This window comes from Bos javanicus, chromosome 7 (assembly GCF_032452875.1).
Source record: "Bos javanicus breed banteng chromosome 7, ARS-OSU_banteng_1.0, whole genome shotgun sequence".
In the NCBI taxonomy this organism is placed as follows: domain Eukaryota; kingdom Metazoa; phylum Chordata; class Mammalia; order Artiodactyla; family Bovidae; genus Bos; species Bos javanicus.
The window spans coordinates 5,209,147-5,234,666 of record NC_083874.1 but is presented as its reverse complement, the minus strand read 5'-3'; the positions used below and the strand labels follow the sequence as shown (position 1 = coordinate 5,234,666).

The 25,520-nt window shown below is 55.3% G+C and overlaps 1 protein-coding gene across 3 annotated transcripts in view; it reads left to right on the top strand.

Annotated features, from left to right (window-relative positions):
• The window catches only part of KCNN1 (potassium calcium-activated channel subfamily N member 1), a 38,356-nt gene that overhangs the window by 543 nt on the left and 12,293 nt on the right, over positions 1–25,520 (top strand). The window contains exons 1-5 of one of the 3 annotated variants that reach the window (XM_061421601.1): positions 1,074–1,397; positions 14,738–15,220; positions 15,903–15,998; positions 19,028–19,446; positions 22,390–22,531. In XM_061421601.1, the coding sequence (XP_061277585.1) occupies positions 14,819–15,220; positions 15,903–15,998; positions 19,028–19,446; positions 22,390–22,531 (1,059 nt within the window). In that variant the 5' untranslated portion in view covers positions 1,074–1,397; positions 14,738–14,818. Of the gene's footprint in view, positions 1–1,073; positions 1,398–8,606; positions 8,697–14,737; positions 15,221–15,902; positions 15,999–19,027; positions 19,447–22,389; positions 22,532–25,520 lie in introns of those variants that run through there. The other 2 variants (XM_061421599.1, XM_061421600.1) reach the window with 2 other exon arrangements.

Here is a 25,520-nt window from a genome sequence, read left to right as displayed (position 1 = left end):
TACTGTGCGTTTGAGCGCCTGCTCTTTGGAGCTCGCGGCTCTTCTCTCTTCTTCCTTGACCCCCACCCCCACGGACAGGGAGAGAGGCCCAGAGAGGGTTAGCACTTAGCCAAGGTCACGCAGCTGGGCAGGAGCAGAGCAGGGGTTTATGGCTCACTAACCTTAGAAGCCAGCGGGTGGTGTCAGCTCTAGGGTCCTCCACTCCCTGCGTTTAACCACAGGTGTGAGGGCCCTCTCTGGGGGCCCCGGAAAAGGAGGAGGGTTTCTGTCATTCTCCCCAATCTCTCTGCCCTGCCAGAGGCCCCGTGGGACTGAATGGAGAACCCCACACCTCCCCACCCCACACCCCCGACCTGGCTCCTTCCTTCTGGCTTCCAGGTCTCTCATGCCTCCTAGCCCCACTCCCCAAGCCAGCCCAAGACCTGGAAGGAAACCCTTTGGGGTGGGGGGAATTCCAGATGGGCAAGCCAAGCATTGTGAGCCTATAGAATAATTTCCACTCTGATCACTCACCCGCTATTGACTTTCTACAATTCCCTGCCCTCCGAAGGGCCAGGGTCAACTTCAGAAGGTCCCCTGGCTAGATCAGGCAGCACCAGAGCCATGAACCTGGCCATAAGCCCCCACCCCAGACCTCTGGCAAAAGAAAGGGCGGCTGTGATGTTCACGGCTGGCTGAGTTTTCCCTTCAGTCCTGTTCTGAGGTCTCCCCCAACCCTGTGGCACCATGGGACCATCATGTGACCCCTTCTGCCCTCTCCTCCAGGGCGGGATGAGGGTACTGTGCTCACAGGGGGCTTCTGGAGACAGCGAACTCCGTGAGGGAGCCTCAGTCCCCAGGACAGCTGCAGACCTGGGAGAATTAAGGGGCAGCCAAGAATAGAACTGGTCAAGCTGGGGATTCCTTGATTCCTTTATCCTCACACGAGCCCATGCCAGCCTCACCCACCAAACTCTTCCTGTGGTGAAGGAACTGGTGGGGGTGTGTGGGGGGGCCACGGGAGAGGAAGATAGGGACCAGCACAAGGAAAGGGTGTCAGGGGAAGGAGGGGGGCCTCCAGGGAGGGGGGTCTAGTGTGGGGGGTGTATCTACAGGGGTTCAAAAAGGGGTCCACAGAAGGAAACAGGCCCCCACCTGGACAGACAGTGCCACTCCTGATCACAGGTTTCCCTGAAACTTACACGGTAAAACTCAGCTTGTCAGAGCACAGATCTGTTCTAAAGACCCAGTCTGGGAGCCTCCTGGGACCCTGGCTCCACCCCACAACCCATGTCTGGTCCTTAAGGGCGGGGAGGTGGGGGGGATAAAAGTGGCCACAGCTCTCTGCCAGCCAAGTGGTAGCTCAGTAGGACTAAAGTAGACAGCTCCTTTCATCGTGTCGACCCCTGCACTCCAGGGTGAGTGAATCGCAAACTCAGGTCACCTTTGGGAGTTGGGGGGTGGGCCAGGAGTTGGATAGAAAAAATGGTGACTTCAAAGTGCCAACCTTTGAAATAATACTACTAATATAATAACAATAATTACTGTCATGACCGTGTGTTCTAGAGTCCCCTCTGGAGAGTCACTGTCCACTTTCTCAGGTCACTGGTGGTGGGGAACCTGCTCAGAGAGGCTGAGTGATCCACCCAGAGTCACACAGCCAGAAGGAAGGAGTTGAACTGAGTTGGAGTAGCTCTAAAACCCCCGTAGTTTCCACAACCCAGATCCTGTGAGCTCACTCCCTAGAGACAACCCTCAGGGAGCAGCTCCTCTGATCCGTTTTTCTCCTATGAATATTGACTGACATTCTGGGCTTGGCAGTGAGCTGCCGGTATGGAGGGGACCAGGTGCCAGTGTCAAATGTGTGGGGTCGTCAGTCGACAAAGACTAAGCAGTTATGGTATGCCAGGCCCAGGGCTGGGCACTGGGAACACGGTGAGGGAAATAAAACACAGAGATGTGTTAGAGAATGACTGAGGGGTAGGAGAGGCTTCCGTAGTTGGGCCTCTCCAGGGAGCTGACCATGAGCTGAGACACAAGAGAAGAGGTGTAGCCAGTCAGGCAAGAGCAGCATACCAGGCAGAGGAAACAGCACATGCAAAGGTCCTGAGGCAGAAACGAGCTTGGCATGTTTGAGGAAAGTCAGGAGACTGGTGTGGCTGGAACAGAATAAGCAAGCGGGAGAGAGGAGGAGGAGGAGAGTGGGGGTTTCTGCAGGCACAAAAGAGTGGCGAAGGAGTGGACAGCAGAACAGTGGGGAGCTGTGGACGGTGTGTGAGCTGGGGAGAGATATATTATGATTTATGATTTTCAAAAGCCCCTGTGGCTGCCGTGGAGAACAGGGACTCCTGGGGCAGGAGTGGAAGTGATAGAAGGCCAGAAGGGAGGCCAAAGGGGCATCTGAGTAGTCAGTTCAGCTGGGACCAGGTTGGGGCTGCAAGGATGCAGAAAAGTGGGCAGATTCTGGAGTGAACTGGGCATGGAGGATTAACTCTTTGGGGCCAATTTTCTGCCTGATGCTGAAGGGCCATGGGGATAGAAGGAGGGACTCATTGTGCCTGGGGGAACTCTAGGAAGGCATCCTGGAGGAGGTGTGCTTGCTCTTTGAGCTGGTCTTTTTTTTTTTTTTAATTTATTTGTCTGTGCCAGGTCTTAGTTGTGGCACTTGGGATTGTTGTTCTTCGTCGTGGCATGCAAACTCGTAGTTGCAGCATGTGGGATCTAGTTCCCTGACCAGAGATCAAACTCGGGCCCCCTGCAGTAGGATCGAGGAGTCTTAGCCCCCGGACCACCAGGGAAGTCCCTGTTGTTGTTCGGTCGCTCAGTCAGGTCTGACTCTTTGCAACCCAGTGGACTGCAGCATGCCAGGCTTGCCTGTCCTTCACTAGCTCCTGGAGTTTGCTCAAACTCATGTCCACTGAGTCCATGATGCCATCCAACCAGCTCATCCTCTGTTGCCCCTTCTCCTCCTGCCCTCAGTCTTTCCCAGCACTGGACTACCAGGGGAATCCCTGAGTTGGGTCTTGAAGGGAGTTTGCCAGTGGCCAGCTGGAGCCATGCTGGGGATCTAATCATACAGATGCTGTGAGGGCCACATGGAGCCGCTGAGCACTCAGAATTAGCAGCAGCATGATCATATTTTAGCAAGCAAAGATCCCTTCTGGGACCTGGCAGAGACTGGGCTGGAGCCCAAGGGGCCAGGAAGGAGCTTTTGAAATGGTCCAGATCAGGACTTCCCTGGTCATCCAGTGGTTAAGACTGTACGCTTCCACTGCAAGGGCACAGGTTTGAGCCATGGTTGAGAACTAAGATCCTGCATGCTGTGAGGTGTGCCCCCCACCCCCCCCCCCCCAAAAAAAAAAAAAAAAAAAAAAAGGCCAGGTCATGATCAGGCCAATAGCAATGGGGAACATCCAGTCAGCCGTCTCAGTGTTTGTGGCACATTTAATTGGGATTAGCGCCCTAACTCCTCCCCTTTCCCTTGGAGGGTCCTCGTTGCCCTGTTCAGGAAACAGGCTCAGAGAGGGACGGCCCCTTGTCCATGACCATGGTAAGAGTTTTTTGGGGCAGCCATAACAAATGTCTACAACTACGGTTGGCTTAAAACAACAGAAATGTATTCATTTTGGAGGCCAGCGGTCTGAAATCCAGGCATGGTAGGGCCACATTCCCTCTGGAGGCTCCTGGAGAGGTCTCTTCCAGCCTCTGGTGGCTCCAGATATCCCATTGATTGTGGCTGTCTCACTCCAGTCTCTGTCTTCACGTAGCCTTCTGCCCTGTGTGCGTGTCTGTATCTTCATGTGGTCTTATAAGAACATCAGTCTTATTAGTGCCCACCAGATTGGCGCCCACCCTAATGCAGTATGTGAAAGTGAAAAGTGTTAGTCGCTCAGTCATGTCCAGTTCTTTGCAATCCCATGAACTAATGTAGCCCACCAGGCTCCTCTGTTCATGGAATTCTCCAGGCAAGAATACTGGAGTAGGTAGCCATTCCCTTCTCCAGGAGGATCTTCCCAACCCAGGAATTGAACCTGGGGCTCCCCCATTGCAGGCAGATTCTTTATTGTCTGAGCCAATAAAATTAAGACGTCATCTTAATTTAACTACATCTGCAAAGACCAACAATGTGATCAAATAAGGTCCTGTTCTGACGTCCTGGATGAGCTGGAATTAGGGGGAGGGATACTGTTCAAATCAGAAGAGCCACACAGCGGGGCACCATACTTCAGAATCAAGCCTTGTGCCGAGGCAGGGGCTGTAGGGATGGGGACAGAGGGGTGGGCTGGAATGAATTCAGAAGTGATCATGAACTTGTCTGTCAGATGTGGGGGACTCTGGGGAGGAAGAGTTAGTCTGGAGCCTTCGAGCCCGAGAGTGGCAAGGGCAGGAGGGCAGGCTAGAGTCTGGAGCAAGGATGCAGCTACAGCTGAATGAGCAAGACAGCCCCAGGGCAGGTCCCCTGGTGGGTATGGAGGGTCTCCCTGCTGCTCACGGGAACTCTGTGCTAATGACAGAGGCTTCTCTGCCTGCGTGCCACCCCCAGGCTCCCATCTCCTCCTCCAGAGTAGGGACCAAGGGCTCTTCAGTGGGCTGCCCCGTGGTAAGTAACAGAGGAGGCCAGGCACAGTCCCTTCCCACCCCTTCCTGGCCTCGTTTCCTCTGTGAGCCATCTGCAAGTGCCAGATATATTTATTGATTGATTCAGTATCTTATCTTGCCCACTGGCCTGAAACCCTGCGTTTGGGGGATTTTGTGTGTCTTCATCATCACAGTAGCCCTGAAGACAGGAGGTGCTTAGTAAATGCTGACAGAATGAATGAAGCTTCTGGGGTGGGGGGTCCCTGAATACTGAAAAGCCCAGGAACAAACCCTCTGCAATGCCTTCCTCCCCCAACCTCCACAGTTGCCAGGACACTAGGGGGATAAACGCTTCATGACTTCTGCTCTGCTCAGAGTCCTGCACACGGCCCCGAGAGTGGGACCCCTGCTTGCCTCTGTGACCCCCACCCCACTTACTCCTTCACTCTAGCCCCACCGGTCTCCCTTCTCAGTAGGCTCACCTCAATGCCTTTGCCCTTGCAGTGCCTTCCTCTGGGTGTACCCTTCTCCAGCTTTTCTAGGGCTGGCTTCTTGGCCCGCCTTCAAATGTTCCTTCTTCCAAGAGGCCACCCCAGAACACCCTAGTTAAAGGCTCCCACCTCCGTTCTCGTTTTCTCAACTTCACTGGATTCTTTGCCAATGCTTTTTTTTTTTTTTTTTAAGCTATTTTTCTTTTTTTTAAGTTAATTTATTTGGCTGTGCTGGGTCTTAAGTGTGGCACATGGGATCTTCAGTCTTCATTGCAGCATGCAGAATGTTTAATTGGGGCATGCAGGGTTTTTAATTGTGGCGTGTGAATCTAGTTCCCTGACCAGAGATCGAACCCTGGTCCCCTGCACTGGGAGCTTGAAGTCTTAACCACTGGACCACCAGGGAAGTCCCTCCCATGCTTTTGTGTGGAAGCCTTACTAGTCCTTTACTAGTAAAAGTTGTTCCCTTCCTCGAGAAGATCAACTCCAAGAGGGGAAGATTTATACCTGTCTCAGACTGCATCCTCAGCACCACACTTGGAGAAGAAACTCGGTGGGTGTGTGAATGAATGAATGAATGTGTGGATAAACGAATGAATGAGAGAGTGAGTGAATACCTTCCCCACTGTGCCATTCCCACACTCACAGGGGATTCAGGGTCCCGCCTCCTTTGAGGCAGTCTTTGGTTAGACCCAGGATGGGTCTGAGACTTCTGTGAATTTGCAGCTTGGGGGTAGGAGGGAGAGGTGGCCAGTCTGCCCCAGCTCAGGCCACTGCCTCTCTGGGTGCTTCAGTTCCTGTGAGGTTCTCCAGGTCTCCGGCACCCAGACCCACAGCCACTGCCCTGAACTTGTGGTCCACCCCTCAGGGCCCTGGAGGAGGGGCTTCATGTTTAGCCTCTACCCCGTCACCAGTCTGTAGGTCATTTCCTGGGGCCTGAGTCCTGAGGGTCTCCCAGCTGAAGTTCATGTGCATGCTCTTTGAGTCCCTTCCAGCTAACTGTGGGCTGCTGAGAGGCTCTGGAATGGAAGCTCAGATATATCCCACTCAGTGTGTGCTAAGTTGCTTCAGTTGTGTCTGACTCTTTGTGACTGCCCCCCCACACCCTGGACTGTAGCCTGCCAGGCTCTCTGTCCATGGGATTCTCTAGGCAAGAATACTGGAGTGGGTTGCCATGCCGTCCTCCAGGGGCTGACCCAGGGGTTGAACGTGCGTCTTATATCTCTGGCATTGCCAGGCGCGTTCTTTACCACTAGTGTCACCTGGGAAGCCGAGAGCACTACCTTTATTCACCTCTGACCTCTGTCCACCAAGACCAGCCTTGACTCAGAGGGATGAGATTCAAGCAGACAACAGGGCCAACTTGGGCAGAAGGTGATGGGTCACCAGATTGTCCTAAATGCAGCTCCGTGAAGGAATTTCCTGATCTCTTGGGGCATGTGAGCCCAAAGGAGAGAAAGGGATCTTTCTAGAGAGAGAGAGAGATGGTAAATACGGAGCCTGCAGGGTCTGGTAGGATGGGAGGAGTGGATGGGCCTCTGTGGCCTGTGATCAATACTCTTGTGAATTTCTGGATGTTTACACAGTGGACTTGAATTGAGAAAGCATTGGATACTGCAGTGGCTTCCCAGATGGCGAAGTGATAAGAACCCATCTGCCAGTGCAAGAGACACGGGTTTGATCCCTGGGTGGGGAAGATCCCCTGGAGTAGGAAATGGCAACCTACTCCAGTATTCTTGCCTGCAGAATCCCATGGACAGAGGATCCTGGTGTGCTACAGTCTGGGGGATGACAAAAGAGTCGGACACGACTCAGCACACACGCACAGTGCTGCAGGGGAATGACAGCAGTCTGTGCAAGCCTGGGTCAATCCGTAGGCACGACGAGAATGCTTTTTGTGGGGCAGGGACCCATACGGGGGCAAGCACAGGCTGTCAGGCCAGGGCACTGAATGCGACACAGGGATGTGTGCCAGACCCCGAGGGAGATGTGGGTGGCTCCATCACTGTTGTGCTTTAGAAAGAGGGCCCAGTGGCTCAGGCAAGGGAACAGCAAGTGCAAAGGCCTGGAGTGAGCTGAGGGGAGTCTGAGGAGGCCTGGAAAGGGGGGCTGGTAAGTGGATGGAGGGATGCAGGATGAAGCATGTTTGAGAATGCATCCCCTTACGGTTCCCAAACCCTACTCCTGGAGCCCCTATGGACACAACAGGGCATGGGGTGTCCCCAGGCCTCCACTTCCCAACTAGCATTTATCATGGCTAGGCCTTCCTTAGGGTGCTCCCAGCAGGCTGGGATAAAGGACAGGCTCTGGAGATGAGGGACCAGGAGTCCCATCTGCTGACCCCCCACCCATCACCTGGCTCCACTCACCATCTCACCACCATCACTGACCCATGGGACTACCCCTGCCCAAGCCACTGTCGGCTCATTCATTCAGCCCAGCTATTTTCTGGGCACTGCAGAAAGAACAGACAGCTGCCCCGAGGCAGTGATGAGCAGTCAGATGTTTTTGACCTGGCCCAAAGCTCAGGGCCAGGAGGAAAATAGATGGGGGACTGGGAGAGAGACAGGGGAACTGCTGCCCCCAGGAGTTCTCAAGCCAGGGAGGACAGAGCCAGGTTCAGTCACCCAGCTGACAGGGTGGGGTAGGGTGAGGCTGAGGTGGTGAGGCTGCCTGAGAATGGAGGAGGTAAGGGCTCTCCACTTTCCAGTCCCCAAGGCTCCTCTGAGTGTCCATGAACATTGAATATGTGTTGCCCAAGGTCATCCTCAGTACCCGGGGAAAGGAGCACCATTGGAACCAAAAACTAATCTCCTGTTGGCCTGCCATCCTGGCATTGGTTTGGGGAGTTTAGGACTGGGGGAGGAGGCTAAATCTGAGTGGATATTCTCCTCTCAAAGAAGATGGCCTTTGCCCCAGCAAGCACCCCCCACCCCCAGCCCTGAAAGCCCCCACACCCAGCTCCAAGGCACTTTCTACTTGCCATCATCTTCTTTCCCCACCCCAAGACCCCCACCCCCCCCACACACACAGAGCGGAAGTTTGACGAGGTCATTTCAGGAGGGAGGTGGTCAGTCACTTTGCAAAGTTGTGACCTCTGCAAGTGCGTGCTGTGATCAGCACCCCAGGTGCGCAAATGTTGAGAGGTGGCTGGTTTGGGGACCTGATTTTGGAAAACGGGTGGTTAGGAGTTCTCAAAGACGATCGAGGACGGGAGTTTTCGCTTCGCCGTGGTCCTCTCCATCGCGCGGGGCAGGAGGGTGAGCTTGAGGACCAGCCGCGCGCTGGGGGGCGAAAGGGGCACCGGGGAATGAGGGATCTTTAAATGGAGGCGGGGCTTGCGGGGTCGACGGGGGCGGTGCCAACCCGGGCTCGGCCAATAGGCCGCGCCGCTGGCGTCGCACCGCCCCCTCCTCTCCCGGCCCGGGCGGGAGCTCGCCCCCCCGGCCGGGCCCGCGTACAGGGCGGCGGGGGATGCGAGCTCTGCCGCTGCCCCCGGCCCCACCGCCCCGGGGCCTCGCGCCTGCCCGCTGCTGCCCGCCCCGTCCGCAACCCCGGCCCCGGCCCCGGCCCCGACCTGGTGGTCCGTGGCCGCGTGGGTCCCTCTCCCTTCCAGCCTCGTCCGCCCGCCCGAGCCGCGTCCCGCAGGTACTGAGCGGTATGGGCAGGGGTACCCAGAGAGACATGTCCCGGAGTGAGATGCTGTTTGGGGGAGCGGCCAGGAGGGAGGATTTCCGTGGGGTCCGCAACCGAGAGGACATCGCAGTGGGGGAATGTGTGTATGTGCACCGCCCGAGTGAGTCGATTCACGGATCCCCATCCTGGAGGGGGAGGGTACTGGGTTCACTTTGGCGGGGGCAGAGCAGTGAGTGTCCAAACTCCCTAGATACGGTGGGGGAGCTCTCGGGGTGGAGGCAGTGACCCAGGACTGACTTGGGGATGGGAGGAACGAGACCCTCACCACTGGCCCTTGTGTCCAGCCGTTAGGGGCAGCATAGCAGGGTTCGTAAAACTGGTCCCCTAGCTCTCCCAGGACAGAGGTCGGGTACCCAGCACAGTGCACTGTTCTGGCTGTCCTGGAGGGTGGGGCCTCAGATGTGAGTGCTGGAGACTGGGGGTGCGCCAGAGATGCTGATGGAGACGCATCAGAGTGGAGGGCACTGGGGAGAGCAAGCTAGGGCAGGATAACTGCACCCTGATGGGTGGTGAAGGGCGGAATGCCTAAGGGATGGGGCAGTCAGCCAACGACTTGCTGCACCCACTCTCCAACAGCCCAGAGGGTGGGAGGACAAATGGATCCTGTCCGCCCAGCAGAGCTAGGGCCTGAAGAGTGATGGTGGAGGAGCGTCTTGGGGTCCTTCCCTACCCTCCACAGGGACACACAGCCCACAACTTGCCCACAAAACCTACAAGATTCTGCCATGTGCCACTCTATCCACAGTTCCTGGGAGCAGTGAGGTGGGCGTTTTGCCCCAGGGAGGCTCTGCCTTTGAGCGTAATGGGCAGGGGGGTACTTTCTCCTGGTCCAGCTCTGAAGGACAGATTGCAGTGTTGGGCAGTGGCACCACAGCGTACCCATGACTGTGTGCTAGGCATTTTCCACGTGAGATCTCATTTCTTTCTGGTCACCGACCCTGCTGGGTTGGCACTAAGATGCCCCGTTACTAAAGAAGTAGCTGAGGAAGTGGCAGTGACCTCGTCCTGGCTGAACACCCAAAGGTCCCTCCGTAATCAACCCATCATTTGTAAAAGAGCTCACTTGAGGGCCTTTGCTCTCTGGTCATTTTCTTTCTCTTCCTGTTGGGTGGGAAAGTTCAGAGGAGCTGGCCTCCTTGGTCCCTGCTGCCTGCACACTTTCTTCCCTGCTTCAGGAGCCTTCCTGGCTCCCCCTGCCCCACTTGGCCAACAGGTTTCCCACACTATCTCTTGAAATGGTACAGAAGGCAGGGTCTGCTCATCTCCTTACCCCAGCATTCAGGGAACAGAGGTCTTGGGCCCCAGACATATGAGACAATTTTAGCAATTCCAAGAACCTTCAAAACCAAATACAGCACAGGGTGTTTCTCCCTTTTTAGAAGTCCTTGAAGAACTTGGGGCCTTCACCCAGAAAAACACACCCTTTCGTGGACATCGAAACCTTGGCTGGGGTTTTATACGAGTTTCTGGTTCTTTGGGGAAACTCTGAGGATCCCGGAGACCCCACCTTTAGGGCCAGGTTGCAATGAGGAAGGGGAAGGTGAACCTGGGGATGAGTGGGTCTCTTGTACCCAAGGCCCTCTGGTACCACCCAGTCTTTAGATTATGGGCTGGCCCCTTCTTCCGTGAGATCTCAGGCAGGCCTCTCTGTCCTTCCGCTTCCTATGAGGTCGTGGGAGGTGTCAGAGAGCCACCACTCCTGTGCTGTGAGTTCTGTGGTCCCTCAAGAGTTGTGCCAGACTGACTCCTTTTCCGAATAGTCGCTGGTCAAGAAGGATCCAGGCAGATCCTGCCACCCCCAGACTGCAATAACTTAGCCCTTCCTGGCTGTGTGACCTCAGGCAACGTGCTGAACCTCTCTGAGTCTCGTGTCCCATCTGTAAAATGTGAGTAAGGATGCCACCTGCCTCGCTGAGTAGCCATAGGGATTAAATACAGTAATTCTGACCAAGGTCTTGGTCTGCCTGGAAAATCCCATGTACAGAGCCTGGTGGGCTACAGTCCATGGGGTCGCAAAAGAGACACGATTGAGCAACTAAATAACAAATAACCACATTAATGTGATGGGCCCTAGGAAGGCCCCCCAGGCCTCCGCCCTCCTGGAAGTCACCTGCTGCCTATCCGCATACCCCACCCCACTCCCTCTCTGCCCAGGGCATGTCAGGACGCGGCTGCCAGGCAAGGAGGAGCATGGCCGCCGCGTGGCTGAATTTGGCCTGTGTGTTAGGTGGCTGAGTCACATCCCCAAATTGCATCTTCATCGGTGCGTTTCAGAAGGTCGTTTGCAGCGCCCCCACCCCCTCCCGGTTCCGTCTGCCAGGCCATCACCTCTCCTGCCTGCTGTCCCCAAGCCCTGGGCAGGGACCCTTTTGTACCTTCAGGAGGGAAGCTGGGAGGACTGACCGGGTTTCCTTGTCTCTTGGGACAGAGCAGGGCTGGGGCTGCAGTGTGTGTCCCGGGGGCAGGCTCTTAGTCCCACCTAGCAGCTCACGGCCCTTCAGGTGGCCAGAAGGGACCGTAGCCCCAGAAGAAAGTGGCGCCTGACTGCTTGTGAAGACAAAGAGAGAGATCAGGGCCAAGATCAGCCTTATAAACTGTGAAGTGGTGGGCCTGCAGGCGATCAGCCCATACAAACTGTAATGTCCTGGGCCCACGGGGGGCCAGCTCTTATAAACTGTGAAGCGTCAGGCCACAGGTGGCCACAGCCTGGTTGGTAGGATGGATGGAAGTGGGACGTGTCCTAAGACTCATGTTTCTTGTGTTCTTCCTGTGTGCTGACACCCTCGTCTGGGGACATGTAGTGAGTGGGACAGACGCTGTCTGGGGGCGGGGTGGACATGGACACAGGTGATCCTGCAGTGCATGTGGTGGTTGGTGCCCCGGCCAAGGTCACCCGTGTCTCGCCTGGCAACCTTGCTCATCGTGGTGTGTCTTGGTGTGACATTGTCTGAGTCTCTCACCCCCAGGAATGTGGTTTCAGGGCCACGGAGGTGTCTTGTCTCTGCATGCAGCCCCCTCTCCTGAGCCCCAGCACATGCCAGCTTAGCCTTTTCCAAGAGGACAACGCTGGACCCACAGCCCACTGCCGCCTGGCTTCTTGGGAGAATCCCACAAGGCAGCCTGATGCAGAATCTGCCTTGTAAGGAGACGGATCCTTCACTGCACAGTGAAGGGAAACTGGTGCCTCAGTTTCCCCATTTGTACAACAGGCCAAATCCTAGGACCCCTTTTTGGGGATGTTGTGAGAATTAAGGAGAAAACTCTGCGTGAAGGACAGAGCCTGGCATGTAGTGGGTGTTCAGTAAACACAGGCTGTGGTGGCAGCTGGGGGTGCCTGTGGGGGTGAGGAGTGAGAGAATGGGCTGGAGTGGGTGGAGCAGTGCAGGGTCTTGCAAGACTGGACTCCAGGCAGGCTCATCCTGTGCATGTCACCGTCTTCAAGGTCCTTGCTCCCGCATGTGACACGCGGGACCTGGCCCCAGGCAGGCGCAGAATCTGAGGATATCAGAGTATATCAGCCTGTCTGCTTCTCGGTAGCCAGTTTCCTTTGTGGGGAAACTGAGCCTGGCCCAAGGTCGCAGGACCAGACCAAGGTGCTGTAGAATCAGTTCTGGGGTCTTTTTGTCTTTTGGCTGCATCACATGGCTTACGGGGTTTTTAGTTCCCCAGCCAGGGATTGAACCCGTTCCTCAGCAGTGAGACCACAGAGCCCTAACTCCCGGACCCCCAGGGGGTTCCCTGGGATCTTTTTCTGTTTAAATTTTATGTCTTTTTTTTTAGCCACACCTTGGCTTGTGGGGTCTTAGTTCCCTGACCAGGGATTGAACCCAGGCCCTCAGCTGTGAAAGTCCTAACCACTGGACTGCCAGAGCATTCCTCAATTCTGGGATCTTAGAATTAAACCCTGGATTGTTCCTTGGGTCCTGGAATCCAGGCAGGAGGGAGCTGAGGGTCTCATAGCCATAGTCGTGGTCCCTAATATCTCCCTGGCCATACCCTTTGACTGTGTAAGTATGTTCAGGCCTTTGGACAACCCTACGTGGTGTGGTGGGGAATTGGAGGCTCAGTAGAGTGAGATTAATTTGTCCAAGATTCCAGAAGTCAGGAGTCAAGTCTGGGTTGGAACCATCTCCTGACGGCTCACTGCTGGTTATTCAGTTGCTAAGTCGTATCCAACTCTCTGCAACTGCATGGACTGCAGCATGCCAGGCTTCCCTGTCCTCCACTATCCCCTGGAGTTTTTCTAAACTCATGTCCATTGGGTCAGTGATGCCATCCAACCATTTCATCCTCTGTTGCCCCTGCGTCTCCTCCTGCCTTCAATCTTTCCTAGCATCAGGGTCTTTTCCAATGAGTTGGCTCTTCTCATCAGGTGGCCAAGGTATTGGACCTTCAGCTTCAGCATCAGTCCTTCCAATGAATATTCGGGACTGATTTCCTTTACGATTGACTGGTTTGATCTCCTTGCTGTCAAAGGGACTCTCAAGAATCTTCTCCAGCCCCACAAGTCAAAAGCATCAGTTCTTCAATGCTCAGCCTTCTTTATGGTCCAACTCTCATATCCCTACATGACTACTGGGAAAACCATAGCTTTGACTATATGAACTTTGTCAGCAAAGTAATGTCTCTGCTTTTTAATACAGTGTCTTGGTTTGTCATAGCTTTCCTTCCAAGGATAAGTGTCAATTTCGTGGCTTCAGTCACCATTCACAGTGCTTTTGGAGCCCAAGAAAGTATTAATAATATCTGTCACTGTTTACACATTTTCCCCTTCTATTTGCCTTGAAGTGATGGGACCAGATGCCATGATCTTAGTTTTTTGAATGTTGAGTTTCAAGTCAGCTTTTTCACTCTCCTCTTTCACTTTCATCAAGAGGCTCTTTAGTTCTTCTTCACTCTCTGCCATTAGAGCGGTATCATCTGCATATCTGAGGTTGTCAGTATTTCTCCCGGCAATCTTGATTCCAGCTCAGGAGTCATCCAGTCCAACATTTCTCATGTACTCTGCATAGAAGTTAAATAAGCCCAGTGACAATATACAGCCTTGACGATTCTCTCCCAGTTTTGAACCAGTCCTCCGGTTCTAACTGTCGCTTCTTGACCTGCATACAGGTTTCTCAGGAGACAGGTAAGCTAAGGTAAAGTGGTCTTACCGTAAGATGACCTTAAGGTAGTTCCAGATGGCTCATTTAGGTGGCCTCTAATCCTCCCAGGCGAACCAGCCAGCAGAATTCCATCTTGAGGCTTTGAGAGGTGTTTCCTGAGTGTCGCCTGTGTTTATTGCTTTCAGTGTCCATGCTTTAGGTACTTGGAAACACAGAAAAGTCAATGGGCAAAGGCCTGGTAGGAGGGTGTTCCAGGCAGAGGTGCAGCAGGTGCCTCAGAGTGTGCAAGGGCCCTGAAGCAGGACCAAGCTTGTTGGAACCTGGTGATGAGGAGGTCAGTGCGGCTGAAAGGGGGTGACTCTGGGAAAGGGAGAAGGATAAGATGGGATAGAGGCCTCCTGGCCACAGGGAGGAGTTTTTATGCAATAGCGCTGGAGAGCCATGGGGAGGTTTGTTTTTGTTTTATATTTGTTTACTTTTAGCTGCATTGGGTCTTGGTTGCGGCATGTGGGCTCTTCGTTGTGGGCCGCAGACTTCTTTCTAGTTGTGACATGTGGGCTCCAGAGTGCGTAGGCTCTGTAGTCGCAGCGAGCAGGCTTAGTTGCCCTGCAGCGTATGGGATCTTTGTTTCCCCGACCAGGGATCGGACCCACATCCCCTGCATTGGGAGGTGGATTCTTAACCACTAGACCCTAGGGAAGTCCATGTGGAGGTTATGAGCCGAGGAGGGCCATAGGTTGGCTTGGTTTCTGGGGTGGTCGGTCAGTCCACATGTCAGCTGCAATGGGTTCATGACCTCTCCAGCCCAGGATGTTCTGGGGTGGGGGTCCCTAGCCATCTGGTCAGTTGGCCAGACCCTGACATGACCATGTTCCCTGTGCCCTGCAGGTCAGCGCGGGAGCCCGGTTGCTGAGCCATGCCAGGCCCCAGGCGGCCGGCAGCAAGCCCAACGCCAGCACCCACATAGTCATGAACAGCCACAGACACAGTGGCTGCGAGGGACGGCCACTAGGTGGCGGGCTGGGTGCCCTGGGCCGAGATCCTCTGGACCCTGAGGCCGGCCACCCCCCGCAGCCTCCAAATGGCCCAGGCATCCAGGTGGTGGTGGCCAAAAGCGAGCCGGCGCAACCCTCGCCTGGCAGCCCCCGGGGGCAGCCCCAGGACCAGGAAGAGGAAGAAGATGAGGAAGAAGATGAGGCGGTCAGACAGAGGGGCTCAGGGAAGCCCCCCAGCGTTGGCCACCGCCTGGGCCACCGGCGGGCGCTCTTTGAGAAGCGGAAGCGCCTCAGTGACTATGCCCTAATCTTTGGCATGTTCGGCATCGTTGTCATGGTGACAGAGACGGAGCTGTCCTGGGGGGTCTACACCAAGGTAGGCATGGCCCTTCCTCCTGGCACCCCGGGGAGGCCCTGCTGGTCCCACTTGGCTCCCCGAGACCCCCTTGGGCATGGGGTCTGGGACCACATCGGCCCTAAGAGAGGGGGGCAGGGGATGCTGAGGGGACCCTGGAGGTGGGAAGGTGGGGGCACCCAGGGCCTCCTGTTGTTTCCACCCACTGGGGGCAGCAGGAAGGCCTCAGGTGGGGCCAGAAGTCTCCAGCCCCTTCCCTCTGCCTGGCACCATGAGGCTGCGCTTTCACTGAAGGTAGGAAGGCGGCTGCTTCCGGGTCAGGCCCGGAAGAGACAGGGGAGCACCAGAGAAGAGCTGCTTTGAGGAGCAGGGAAAGAACTTTGCCCCTTTCGAGGGCGAGCTGGGCCAGGTTATGAGCTGGGTTGTGGGTCCCCAAGTGGATGCCAGGACGGAGGGAGATGAGAGCCAAGTCAACCTATAAACTCTAAAGTGCTGCATCTGCTCGAGGCCTGGTTTTATAAACTATGAAGTGCTATGCCCATGTGAGGCCTGGCCTTATAAACTGAAGTGCCACCTTGCTGTCAGCCCAAGCCTAAGGAGTAAGGACTGGAGCTTCACTTCCTGAGTGAAGTGACTGGGTGGGGGGTCAGGAGTGCTGCCCGCCTCCAGTGTCTGTCCTGCCCTCTGCTTTCTCTTTGCCCAGGAGTCCCTGTACTCATTTGCACTCAAATGCCTCATCAGCCTCTCCACGGTCATCCTGCTGGGCCTGGTCATCCTCTACCATGCCCGAGAGATCCAGGTCAGTGCTCAGTGGGCTTAGGGCAGCTCCCCTTCCGGCTCCCCAGAGCCCCCCACAACAGCCACCTCCATGAGTACACACTCAGTTGTGTCCAACTCTTTGTGACCCTTTGGACTGTAGCCTGCCAGGCTCCTCTATCCATGGGATTCTCCAATACTGCAGTGGGTTGCCGTTTCCTCCTCCAGAGGATCTTCCCAACCCAGGGATTGAACCTGCGTCTCTTGTATCTCCTGCATTGGCATGCGGGTTCTTTACCACTAGTGCCAGCTGGGAAGCCCCCAGGACCTGGGAACCCTCTAAAACATAGAGGGATCAATAGCCACTTTATAGAAGAAAAAAAAAAGATCTCCATGGAAACACACTGTTTAGATCACTCTAAATTTCCTGGAATGCGTATCGTCATTTTAATTTTCATCGATAATTTGGTAAAGAAGACTAACAGTGAGGGAGCAGGCAGTGGGCTGGGGTTCTGAGGTGCACGTGGATTGTTTTTGCAGCCCTGGGGTCTTCTGAGGTTTTGCAGCCATGGAGTCCGGTGTTTGTAGCCCCAGGCTCCTTTTCCTCATCCACTGGACCTGTGTTTGAAAGATTTCTCATGTGTCAAGGATTCTCCTATTTCAGGGGCTGATCAAAACCTGGTCAGGTCCCTGGAGAGCCAAGTTCAGGGCTTGTAAGGCAGGTGTTACCACAGCAGGCCAGCACCAGGGCCTGGGTATACCAAAGGGGGTCAGATCTGGCTCCTGACTCTGGCCTTTGACCCCTGACCTCAAGGAGCCACAGCCTGGCAGGAGATGGGCGTAGGAAAATCCTACCTAGGTTGTACTGTATGCAGACCTGTCAGCAGACAGAGTCTGGTACACAGGAGGGGTCCTCAGTCTGGCTAGGAGTTGGGGTAGGAGGATGGTGGCCCTTGAAGTAGAGGAAGCAGTTCTAAAGGGACAGCTGGGAACAGCAACAGTTAAACATGGAGTTACCTATGACCCAGCAATTCCACCCCTAGTTACACACCCGGGAGAAACAACTACATCCACACAAAGACGTGTACGCATGTGTTCAGAGCAGCATTGTTCACAGTTGCCTAAAAGTGGAAACCACCCAAATGTCCACTGACTGATGTATGGATAAATAAATGGTGGTCCGTCCATACAAGGGCATATTATTCAGCAAAACAAAAAAGGATGAAGTACTGTACGTTTGCAGCACCGCAGCTGCGTGTCTCACACAACAGAAGTATATTTTCTCGTGGGGCTTCCCTGATGGCTTAGACAGTAAAGAATCTGCCTGCAATGCAGGAGACCTGGGTTCGATCCCTGGGTTGGGAAGATCCCCTGGAGAAAGAAATGGCAACCCACTCCAGTATGCTTGCCTGGGAAATCCCGTGGACAGAGGAGCCTGGCAGGCTACAGTCCATAGGGTCATAAAGAGTCAGACATGACTGAATGACTAACACACACATGTATTCTCTCGCATCTCTGGAGGCTGGAAGGCCAAGGTCAGGTGCTGGCAGGGTTGGTTTCTCCTGAGGCTCTCTCCTTGACATGCAGGCGGCTGCCTTCTCATGTTGACCTCACACAGCCTTTGCTATATGCGCATATACCCCTCTATGCACATATACGCCTGTATATACCCTTCTTATAAGGATACCAGTCCTGTAGGACAGGCCCCACCCCTATGACCTCACTTAATCTTAATTATATCTTTAAAGGCCCTATTTCCAAATACAGTCATATTGGGGGCTAGGGCCTTAGCAGTTGAATATTGAGTGGACAAAGTTCAGTCCATAACTCTCCACCCTCTGGCCCACCTCCCAAATCCATGTCCTTCTCCCATGCAAAATTCATCAATCCCAGCAGCCCCCAAAGTCTTAACCCATTCCAGCATCAACTCAAAGTCCAAAATCTCCTTTAAATATCATCTAGGGACTTCCCCAGTGGTCCAGTGGTTAAGAATCCACACTTCCACTTCAGGGGCCCAGGTTCGATCCCAGGTCAGGGAAGTAAAATCCCATGTACTGTGCAGTGTGGCCAAAGGAAAAAAGAAAGAAAGATTATATTTCAATGTGTGTGTTCTGTTACTCAGTTGTGTCTGACCCTTTGCAACCCCATGGACTGTATAGCTCACCAGGATCCTCTGTCCATGGGATTATCCCAGCAAGAATACTGGAGTGGGTTGCAGTTTCCTACTCCAGGGGATCTTCCCGACCCAGGGATCAAATGTGCATCTCTTGCATCTCCTAGATTGGCAGGCTAAGTATCTTCTAAAACAGACATGGGTGAGACTTGAGGTACAGTTCCCCTGGAGACAAAATTTTCCTCCAGCTGTGAACCAGATAAGCTGTGTGCTTCCAAAGTACAGTGGTGGGACTAGCATAGGGTAGACATTCCCGTCCCCGAAGCCGACAGATATGAGAGGAGAGGAGTGAGAGGTCCTAAACCTGTCTCAGACCTGCCCAGGCAAATTCCACTGGGTGTGAAGGTTGGAGAATGATCCTCACTGGCTCAGCGCCCCACCTTCCGGCCTACCGAGGCACAGCCTTGCCTCCTGGACCCTGGCTGGTGGCCTTCTGTGACTGCCGTTTTTTCTCAGCATAATGTCTTCACGGAGTAGCGTGTGCCAACGCTTCTCTCCTCTCTGTGGCTGAGACACGTTCCACGCGTGGAAGGACCACATGCTGTTTCTCTCTCCATCCCTGGATGGACGTTGGCTGGTTTCTACTTTGGGCGCCCATGAACAGTGCTACTGTGATTGCACGCACACAAGGATGTGTTTGAACAACTGTTCTCATCTCTCCTGCCCATATACCTAGGACTGGGAGGGCTGGGTCATTGGGAACTCTGTGTTTGACTTTGGGGGGAACACCTGTGCCCTGTTTAGCTTGAATTGTGGCTGACCCTGGGCACTAGGGGGTTTTGCCTGTGAGGCCATGTTTGTTGTAAAAGCTGGTGCGGTTTGGGGCTGGGATCTCCCGCCCTCCGTGGCTTGGGCACGTGTCCAACACCCACTGTGTCCTGCCCACCCGATCTCTGCAGCTGTTCATGGTGGACAACGGGGCGGACGACTGGCGCATCGCCATGACATGCGAGCGTGTGTTCCTCATCTCCCTGGAGCTAGCCGTATGCGCCATTCACCCGGTGCCCGGCCACTACCGCTTCACGTGGACAGCGCGGCTGGCCTTCACGTACACGCCGTCAGCGGCCGAGGCTGACGTGGATGTGCTGCTCTCCGTGCCCATGTTCCTGCGTCTCTACCTGCTGGGCCGCGTCATGCTGCTGCACAGCAAGATCTTCACAGACGCCTCCAGCCGCAGCATCGGCGCCCTCAACAAGATCACCTTCAACACGCGCTTCGTCATGAAGACGCTCATGACCATCTGCCCGGGCACTGTGCTCCTTGTCTTCAGCATCTCCTCCTGGATCATCGCTGCCTGGACCGTGCGGGTCTGTGAGAGGTGCGCCCCTGAACCCTGGGCCCTGACCCCCCATGACCCTCAGGCCCACCCACGATTTTAGTGACCCCAGGGCTCCCCCAGCCATCACTCTGACCCTGCTGAACCCCGTACCCACCCATGGCTCCGTCCCCGTGACCCCTGATCCTGCTGAACCCTCCCCCCAGTTCCTGGCCTCAGCGACTGTCTCTCACATGCAGCTTCCTCATCCCTGGGGCTCCAGCCCTGTGTCCCCAGCCACCCCCAACTCCTACCCTGACCCTCACCCCTCCGGGACTGCATCCCTCCTCCCGCTTCCCCTCCCTCCAGGGGCCCCTCCACTGGCCCCGTCTCTGGCCCAGGGTGGTGGAGGCAGCAGGAACAGGGACCCGCTCTGTCCACTTGCATCCCCTACAATTTAACCTGCTCTCCTTCTCCCCTCTGCCCACACTGCCGGACTGTAGGGAAAACATGTGAGTCCTGCCCTCAGCCGAGCTGTGTGTGCAAAGCTGCCAGCTGCCCTGCCCGCCAGGAATTTAAGATCAGCTGCCACCAGGGGAGGGAGTGGAGAGGGGAGGCGGGTGTCCGGGACCCGCCCAGAGCCCGTGGGCCATGGGGAGGGCTTGTTCCAGTGCCACCAGGCGGGTCTGGGTCACTCTCGGGCCCGGGGCCCTGGGCACCCCTGGGGTCCTTGCCACCAAGGAGGGGGCAGCAGGAGGGAGTAGAGGGAAGAAGAATTTAGCTCTGGCACCTGGTTGAGGCAGCTGGCCCCAGGGGGCAGGGACAGCTCCTTCAGTGGGTCTGGGATGAACAAGCACAGTCCCAGCTTTTAAGACCCCCATACAGGGGTTTGTTCTGAACGGCCTTGGAAGGTGCAGGGCCATCCAGCCAACTTACAGATGAGAACACTGCGGCTCTGAGGACCTAAAGGGACACCCTGAGGGCCCAACTCCTGCTTCTCTCCAGAAACCCCCCAGGGCTTCATGGTGAGGGAAGGGTCCCCCTGGATCTCTCAGGGAAGGGAAATGCCTTGTCTGGGAGGGGGTCTCTCTTGCCTCTTGATGAGCTGGGTAGGGCTGTAATGGGTGGTTCTGGCACTGGGCTTCCTGGGAAGTCCCTGGGCCGGACCTGTCCCCGGAACCCCAATCCTCACCCCTTCAGTTGTCCCCTCCCCCACCCCGCCTCCACCTGATATGGGGCTCCTGGCAGAGAGGGCCCAGCTCTTCCCATCACCAAGGCTGAGGATCATATGAGGGCTCCTTATTCCCCTGACGTGCCTCTGTGCCAGTTCCCACAGACCCGAGGGCTGGGGGCTGGGGAGTGGGAGAGGGTGCCCCGTGTCAGGCATCGCTGAGGTCCAGGCTGGGTCACTACAGGGGCGCCTGGTGAGGGCGGGGAATGGGGCAAGGCCAGGGGCAGCCAATCCTAAATTCTGAGCCCTGTAACATCGCTTGACGCCCCCTCGCCCGCCTTACTCCACCCCTGTGGCTCTGTCCCACCCCACCTCCTGCATGCCCCCGACTCCTTGGTCCAGGATGACCCAGTAGCCCCCACCAGAGCTCCAGCCAGGCCTGGAGCCTCCGCGCCCATGGCTGATGGCTGATAGTTCCCTGGCTCCTCCTGCCTCCTGGGTGTGGGGTGCTGGTCTCTGGAGAAGTGGAAGCTGGCGCAGCTTCAGGCTCAGGTGCCACAGTGAAAGACGAGGCTCGGTCCCTGGTGCCCCTCACCCAGCAGGCAGCTGGAAGCCCAGGCTGAACAGAAAGGCCTCCATCCCTCCTTCCCACGTTTTGGGTTTCCGTCTCCTCCTTGTCTTTTTTTTGGTCATGCCCCATGGCATGTGGGATCTTAGTTCCCTGAACAGGGATTGAACCTGTGCGCCATGCATTGGAAGCTCAGAGTCCTAACCACTGGACCTCCAGGGAAGTCTCCATCTCCTCCTTATCTTGAGCCCCTGACCCCAGCCCCATCTGCCTGGAACAGCCCTCCCCACCAGCTCCCCCTGCCCGGCCTCTGTGGCCCAAAAGGAGAGCGGTCATCTGGGAAGGGCTTCATGACCTCCCTGAGCTGGAGGGGTTTTACAAGCAGGGGACTGGGCTGGAGCAAAGCTTTGAACCACCTCCAGATCCAGAGCACAGTCCCTCAGCCTCTATGGTCAGCCTGGGGCTGACCATAGATACAATCAGTTCATAGCCTGTGCAGACAGAGTCTCGGGCTTGGCTTTGACTGGGACAAAATCCTGTCCCTTTGCAAGGCCTTGGAATCTGTCCTCTTGAATAACAAAAGTTGAGTCCCAGGTCTCTGCCCAGAGCTAAACATGCTGCTGCCTTTCCCTCCTAACACAGGAAGATTCTCAGGCCTGAAGCTGGAACAGTTGCCTTCCACATGTTGACTGTCCTAGGACTCCCATCCCCAGGGCTTGCTCCTGCAGGCTTCTGTCTCCCCGTGGAGTCCTCCTCCCCTCTCAGGGCCTTGCTGATTGGGGAAGTTCTTCCTGGTGTCTGACCTGAATCCTCGCCTCTACTTCCTGCTGCTTCTGGTGCCCATGGCCACCTGTGTTTGCATCTGTCTGTGTGTCTGTCTTTGGGAGGGGGATCGTGTGCTTATGCGTGGACACATGTGGACGCTCCCTCACCTGGACCCCTTACTGCCCCATAACAAGCAGCTTGGTGGTCAGGTGAAAGGAGGGTGTTGTAAGGGATGCTGGGGAGGAGGGTATGGGTGCCCTCTGCCCTGGGGTGTCCTCAGGAGGACCATGGGGCTGTCTTGGGCACTAACCATTGCCCCACACTGCCCTACAGCAACACTTTGGATACTTTGAGCCTCCAGAGTGGTCAGCTTCCTGCGGTCAAGGCCCCCCATGCAGTCAGATGGACCCAGGGCCCTGCCTTCCTGGCACTGCCCCTGGGGGTGTGATGATGGCAGAGAGACCAGTGTGGACTGACTAGGCCCTCCCTGGCTCCCCTTCAGGTACCACGACAAGCAGGAGGTGACCAGCAACTTCCTGGGGGCCATGTGGCTCATCTCCATCACCTTTCTCTCCATCGGCTACGGTGACATGGTGCCCCACACCTATTGCGGGAAGGGCGTGTGCCTGCTCACCGGCATCATGGTAAGGTTGAGGGCCCCTGCATATCCCCACTGATGGGAGCTCACCCCATTTCGAGCTGGGCCTGCTCAGAGTTCCTCCCTGTGTCAGCCCTCCATTGCCCCCTTCCCTCTGATGCGGCATGAAACCCACGCCTTTAGGCTTCCAGGGGACATCTCTTCTTGGGTTCTTCCAGCCTGAGTCATACAGCTTCTCCTGTGGCCACCAGGCCAGATGTTGCAGTCCACTCTGAACCAAGAGTAACCATTGCCCCTTCATGCCCCACAGCCCACGTAACTCACGGCCCTTGGATCCAGGGCAAGGGGCTTGATGCTTCTGTGCCTTGGTTTCCCTGGCTGTAACCAGTGCCCACTCCTGCTTCTTGCAGGGACTCAGTCCCTTCATTTTTGTAAAATGCCTAAAGCCATGAATGCCTCAGATACCCAGTCAATACCCTCGACCCCTGCCATCACAACCCAGTTCCCCATCCTTGCCTAACTCTCAGGGTGTGCTGAGCATCCCACTGAGCTCCTCGGGTGTGAAGTTTATCTCATGTGACTCTGTGGGCCCAGGCGGCACCCCGTCTTCCCTAAAGTCTTCCTAAGTCAGTCTGCAGCAGCAGCCTTATCTTTACCGTGATTCGATCATTAGGTTCCCTGCCCATCCCTTCCTTCTGGGACCTTCTTTCTCTCCAAGCTTCTTTGATCTCCATAAGTGCTTTTCCATGTTTTGAATTATGACTTGTTTGACGTATGGTAGGGAAGGCCCTGGAGAAGGCAATGGCACCCCACTCCAATACTCTCGCCTGGAAAATCCCATGGACGGAGGAGCCTGGTGGGCTGGAGTCCATGGGGTCGCCAAGAATTGGACACGACTGAGCGACTTCACTTTCATGACTTATGGGATCCTAGCTCCCAGACCGAAGATGGAACCCACACTTTCGGCAGTGAAAGTGTGATGTTTTCACTTCACGACCACTCGACCACCAGGGAATTCCCCTGAGGTTGGAGAAGGCAATGGCACCCCACTACAGTACTCTTGCCTGGAAAATCCCATGGACGGAGGAGCCTGGTGGGCTGGAGTCCATGGGGTTGCTAAGAGTCGGACACGACTAAGCGACTTCACTTTCACTTTTCATTTTCATGCATTGGAGGAGGAAATGGCAACCCACTCCAGTGTTCTTGCCTGGAGAATCCCAGGGACGGGGGAGCCTGGTGGGCTGCCGTCTCTGGGGTCGCACAGAGTCGGACACAGCTGAAGCGACTTAGCCGCAGAAGCAGCAGCAGCAGGGAACGCCTATCCCTAGGCCCTAGTTAACACCTTCATTTTGATGCCAGAAACTTGGCCTCTGTGTACTGATTTCAAGTCAAATCTTGGAGATAGAGTTTGGGGTGAAATATAAAAGAATAGCTTTATTGCTTTGCTAGACAGAAAGGGACACAGCAGGCTTGTGCCCCTCAAAACTGTGTCCCAGCCCGGGAGGATTTGGTGAAGGGTTTCATAGCAGTGGCTCCAGGGTGGAGTTTTCCCTGGTGGTTCAGGCGATAAAGAATCTGCCTACAATGCAGAAGACCCAGGTTCGATCTCTGGATCAGGAAGGTCCCTTGGAGAAGGGAATGACTGCCCACTCCAGTATTCTTGCCTGGAGAATTCTATGGACAGAGGAGCCTGGTGGGCTACAGTCCATGGGGTTGCAAAGAGTCGGACACAACTTAGCACCTAAACAACAACAACAAATTTAATTTGCTGGAGGTGGGGTGCTGGAGTAGATTGTAAAATAACTTAAGGAAACATGCATAATGCCTTTTAACTAAGAGAGGGCTGGGTCAGCTTAGCCTATAGAAGCAAGGACCCAGTGGGGGCCAGAGAAGGATGTGTACCCCCAGCTCGTGTCCAAAAAGAAAGACAAAGGGCAAAGAGGGGAGAGAGCCACGGGCCTGGGGAGATGGTGAGAACGTGAGACAGTCTACGTTCAGTGAAGGGGGCCGAATGGACCCAATGGAAACACAGCCCCTCCTTCTGCGGGAGGAAAGAAAACCATGGTGGGGATGATGAGGGACTTTCGTAGGGACAGATGCATTTCTGTACAAAGGGAAATAAGTGGCCTGGGGAGGATCATGGGGGGAATTAGGTTGGCTTCCTTTGGCTTGTTTGTGTTAATTTTTTCGCAAATTGAAATTGAGCAGGACCCTGTGGGCACAGAAACCTTTCAGAGAGTTGCTGATCAGGGGAGGGGATACAGAGACAGGAGAGGAGCAGCCGGGAACCCGCAGCGCAGCCTGGGGGCAGGGCCCCGGTTCTGCCTCAGGGACACAAATATTATCTTTGAGCTCTTCTATGGAACTAAAGCCTCCAGCCAATGGAAGACGACGAAATACTTGGTAAAGCGGTCTTCATTCCAGAGAGGTCAGTTTGATAACCATGGGAATCACAGACGCTCATCCAGAGATCACCTGAGGCCAGGTTAAAGGGATGCAGGCCCTGCACACACTCTTGAGCCTTATCTGCAACCCCCCCACCAACCTCTGCTATGAAGAACTGTGAGCATGTCAGTCTCTCAGTCATGTCCAACTCTGCGACCCCATGGACTATAGCCCACCAGGCTCCTCTGTCCATAGAGTTCTCCAGACAAGAATACTGGAGTGGGTAGCCATTCCCTTCTCCAGGGGATCTTCCTGATGCAGGGATCAAACCCGCATCTCCTGCATTGGCAGGCGAGTTCTTAACTACTGAGCCACCAGGGAAGCCCTCAGATGAACTTTACAGATAAAAAACCCGAAGTATTCAGATAAGATGACTTTAAACCCAGAAACCCTGCAGTGAAACAGAAAAGCCGTGTTCTCTGCACTGGAATGAGCCTCCTTCCAGAAACTTAGTTTGGTATTTAGCCTGCAGCTCACTCCTGGCCCTCGCCTCCAGCAAATGCAGGAGTGTTTATACCCAGGGATGCTTCTTGCTTTTCTGTTACCACGTAGCCAGGTATCACATGAAGCCACACCTTGGTCTTTCAAGC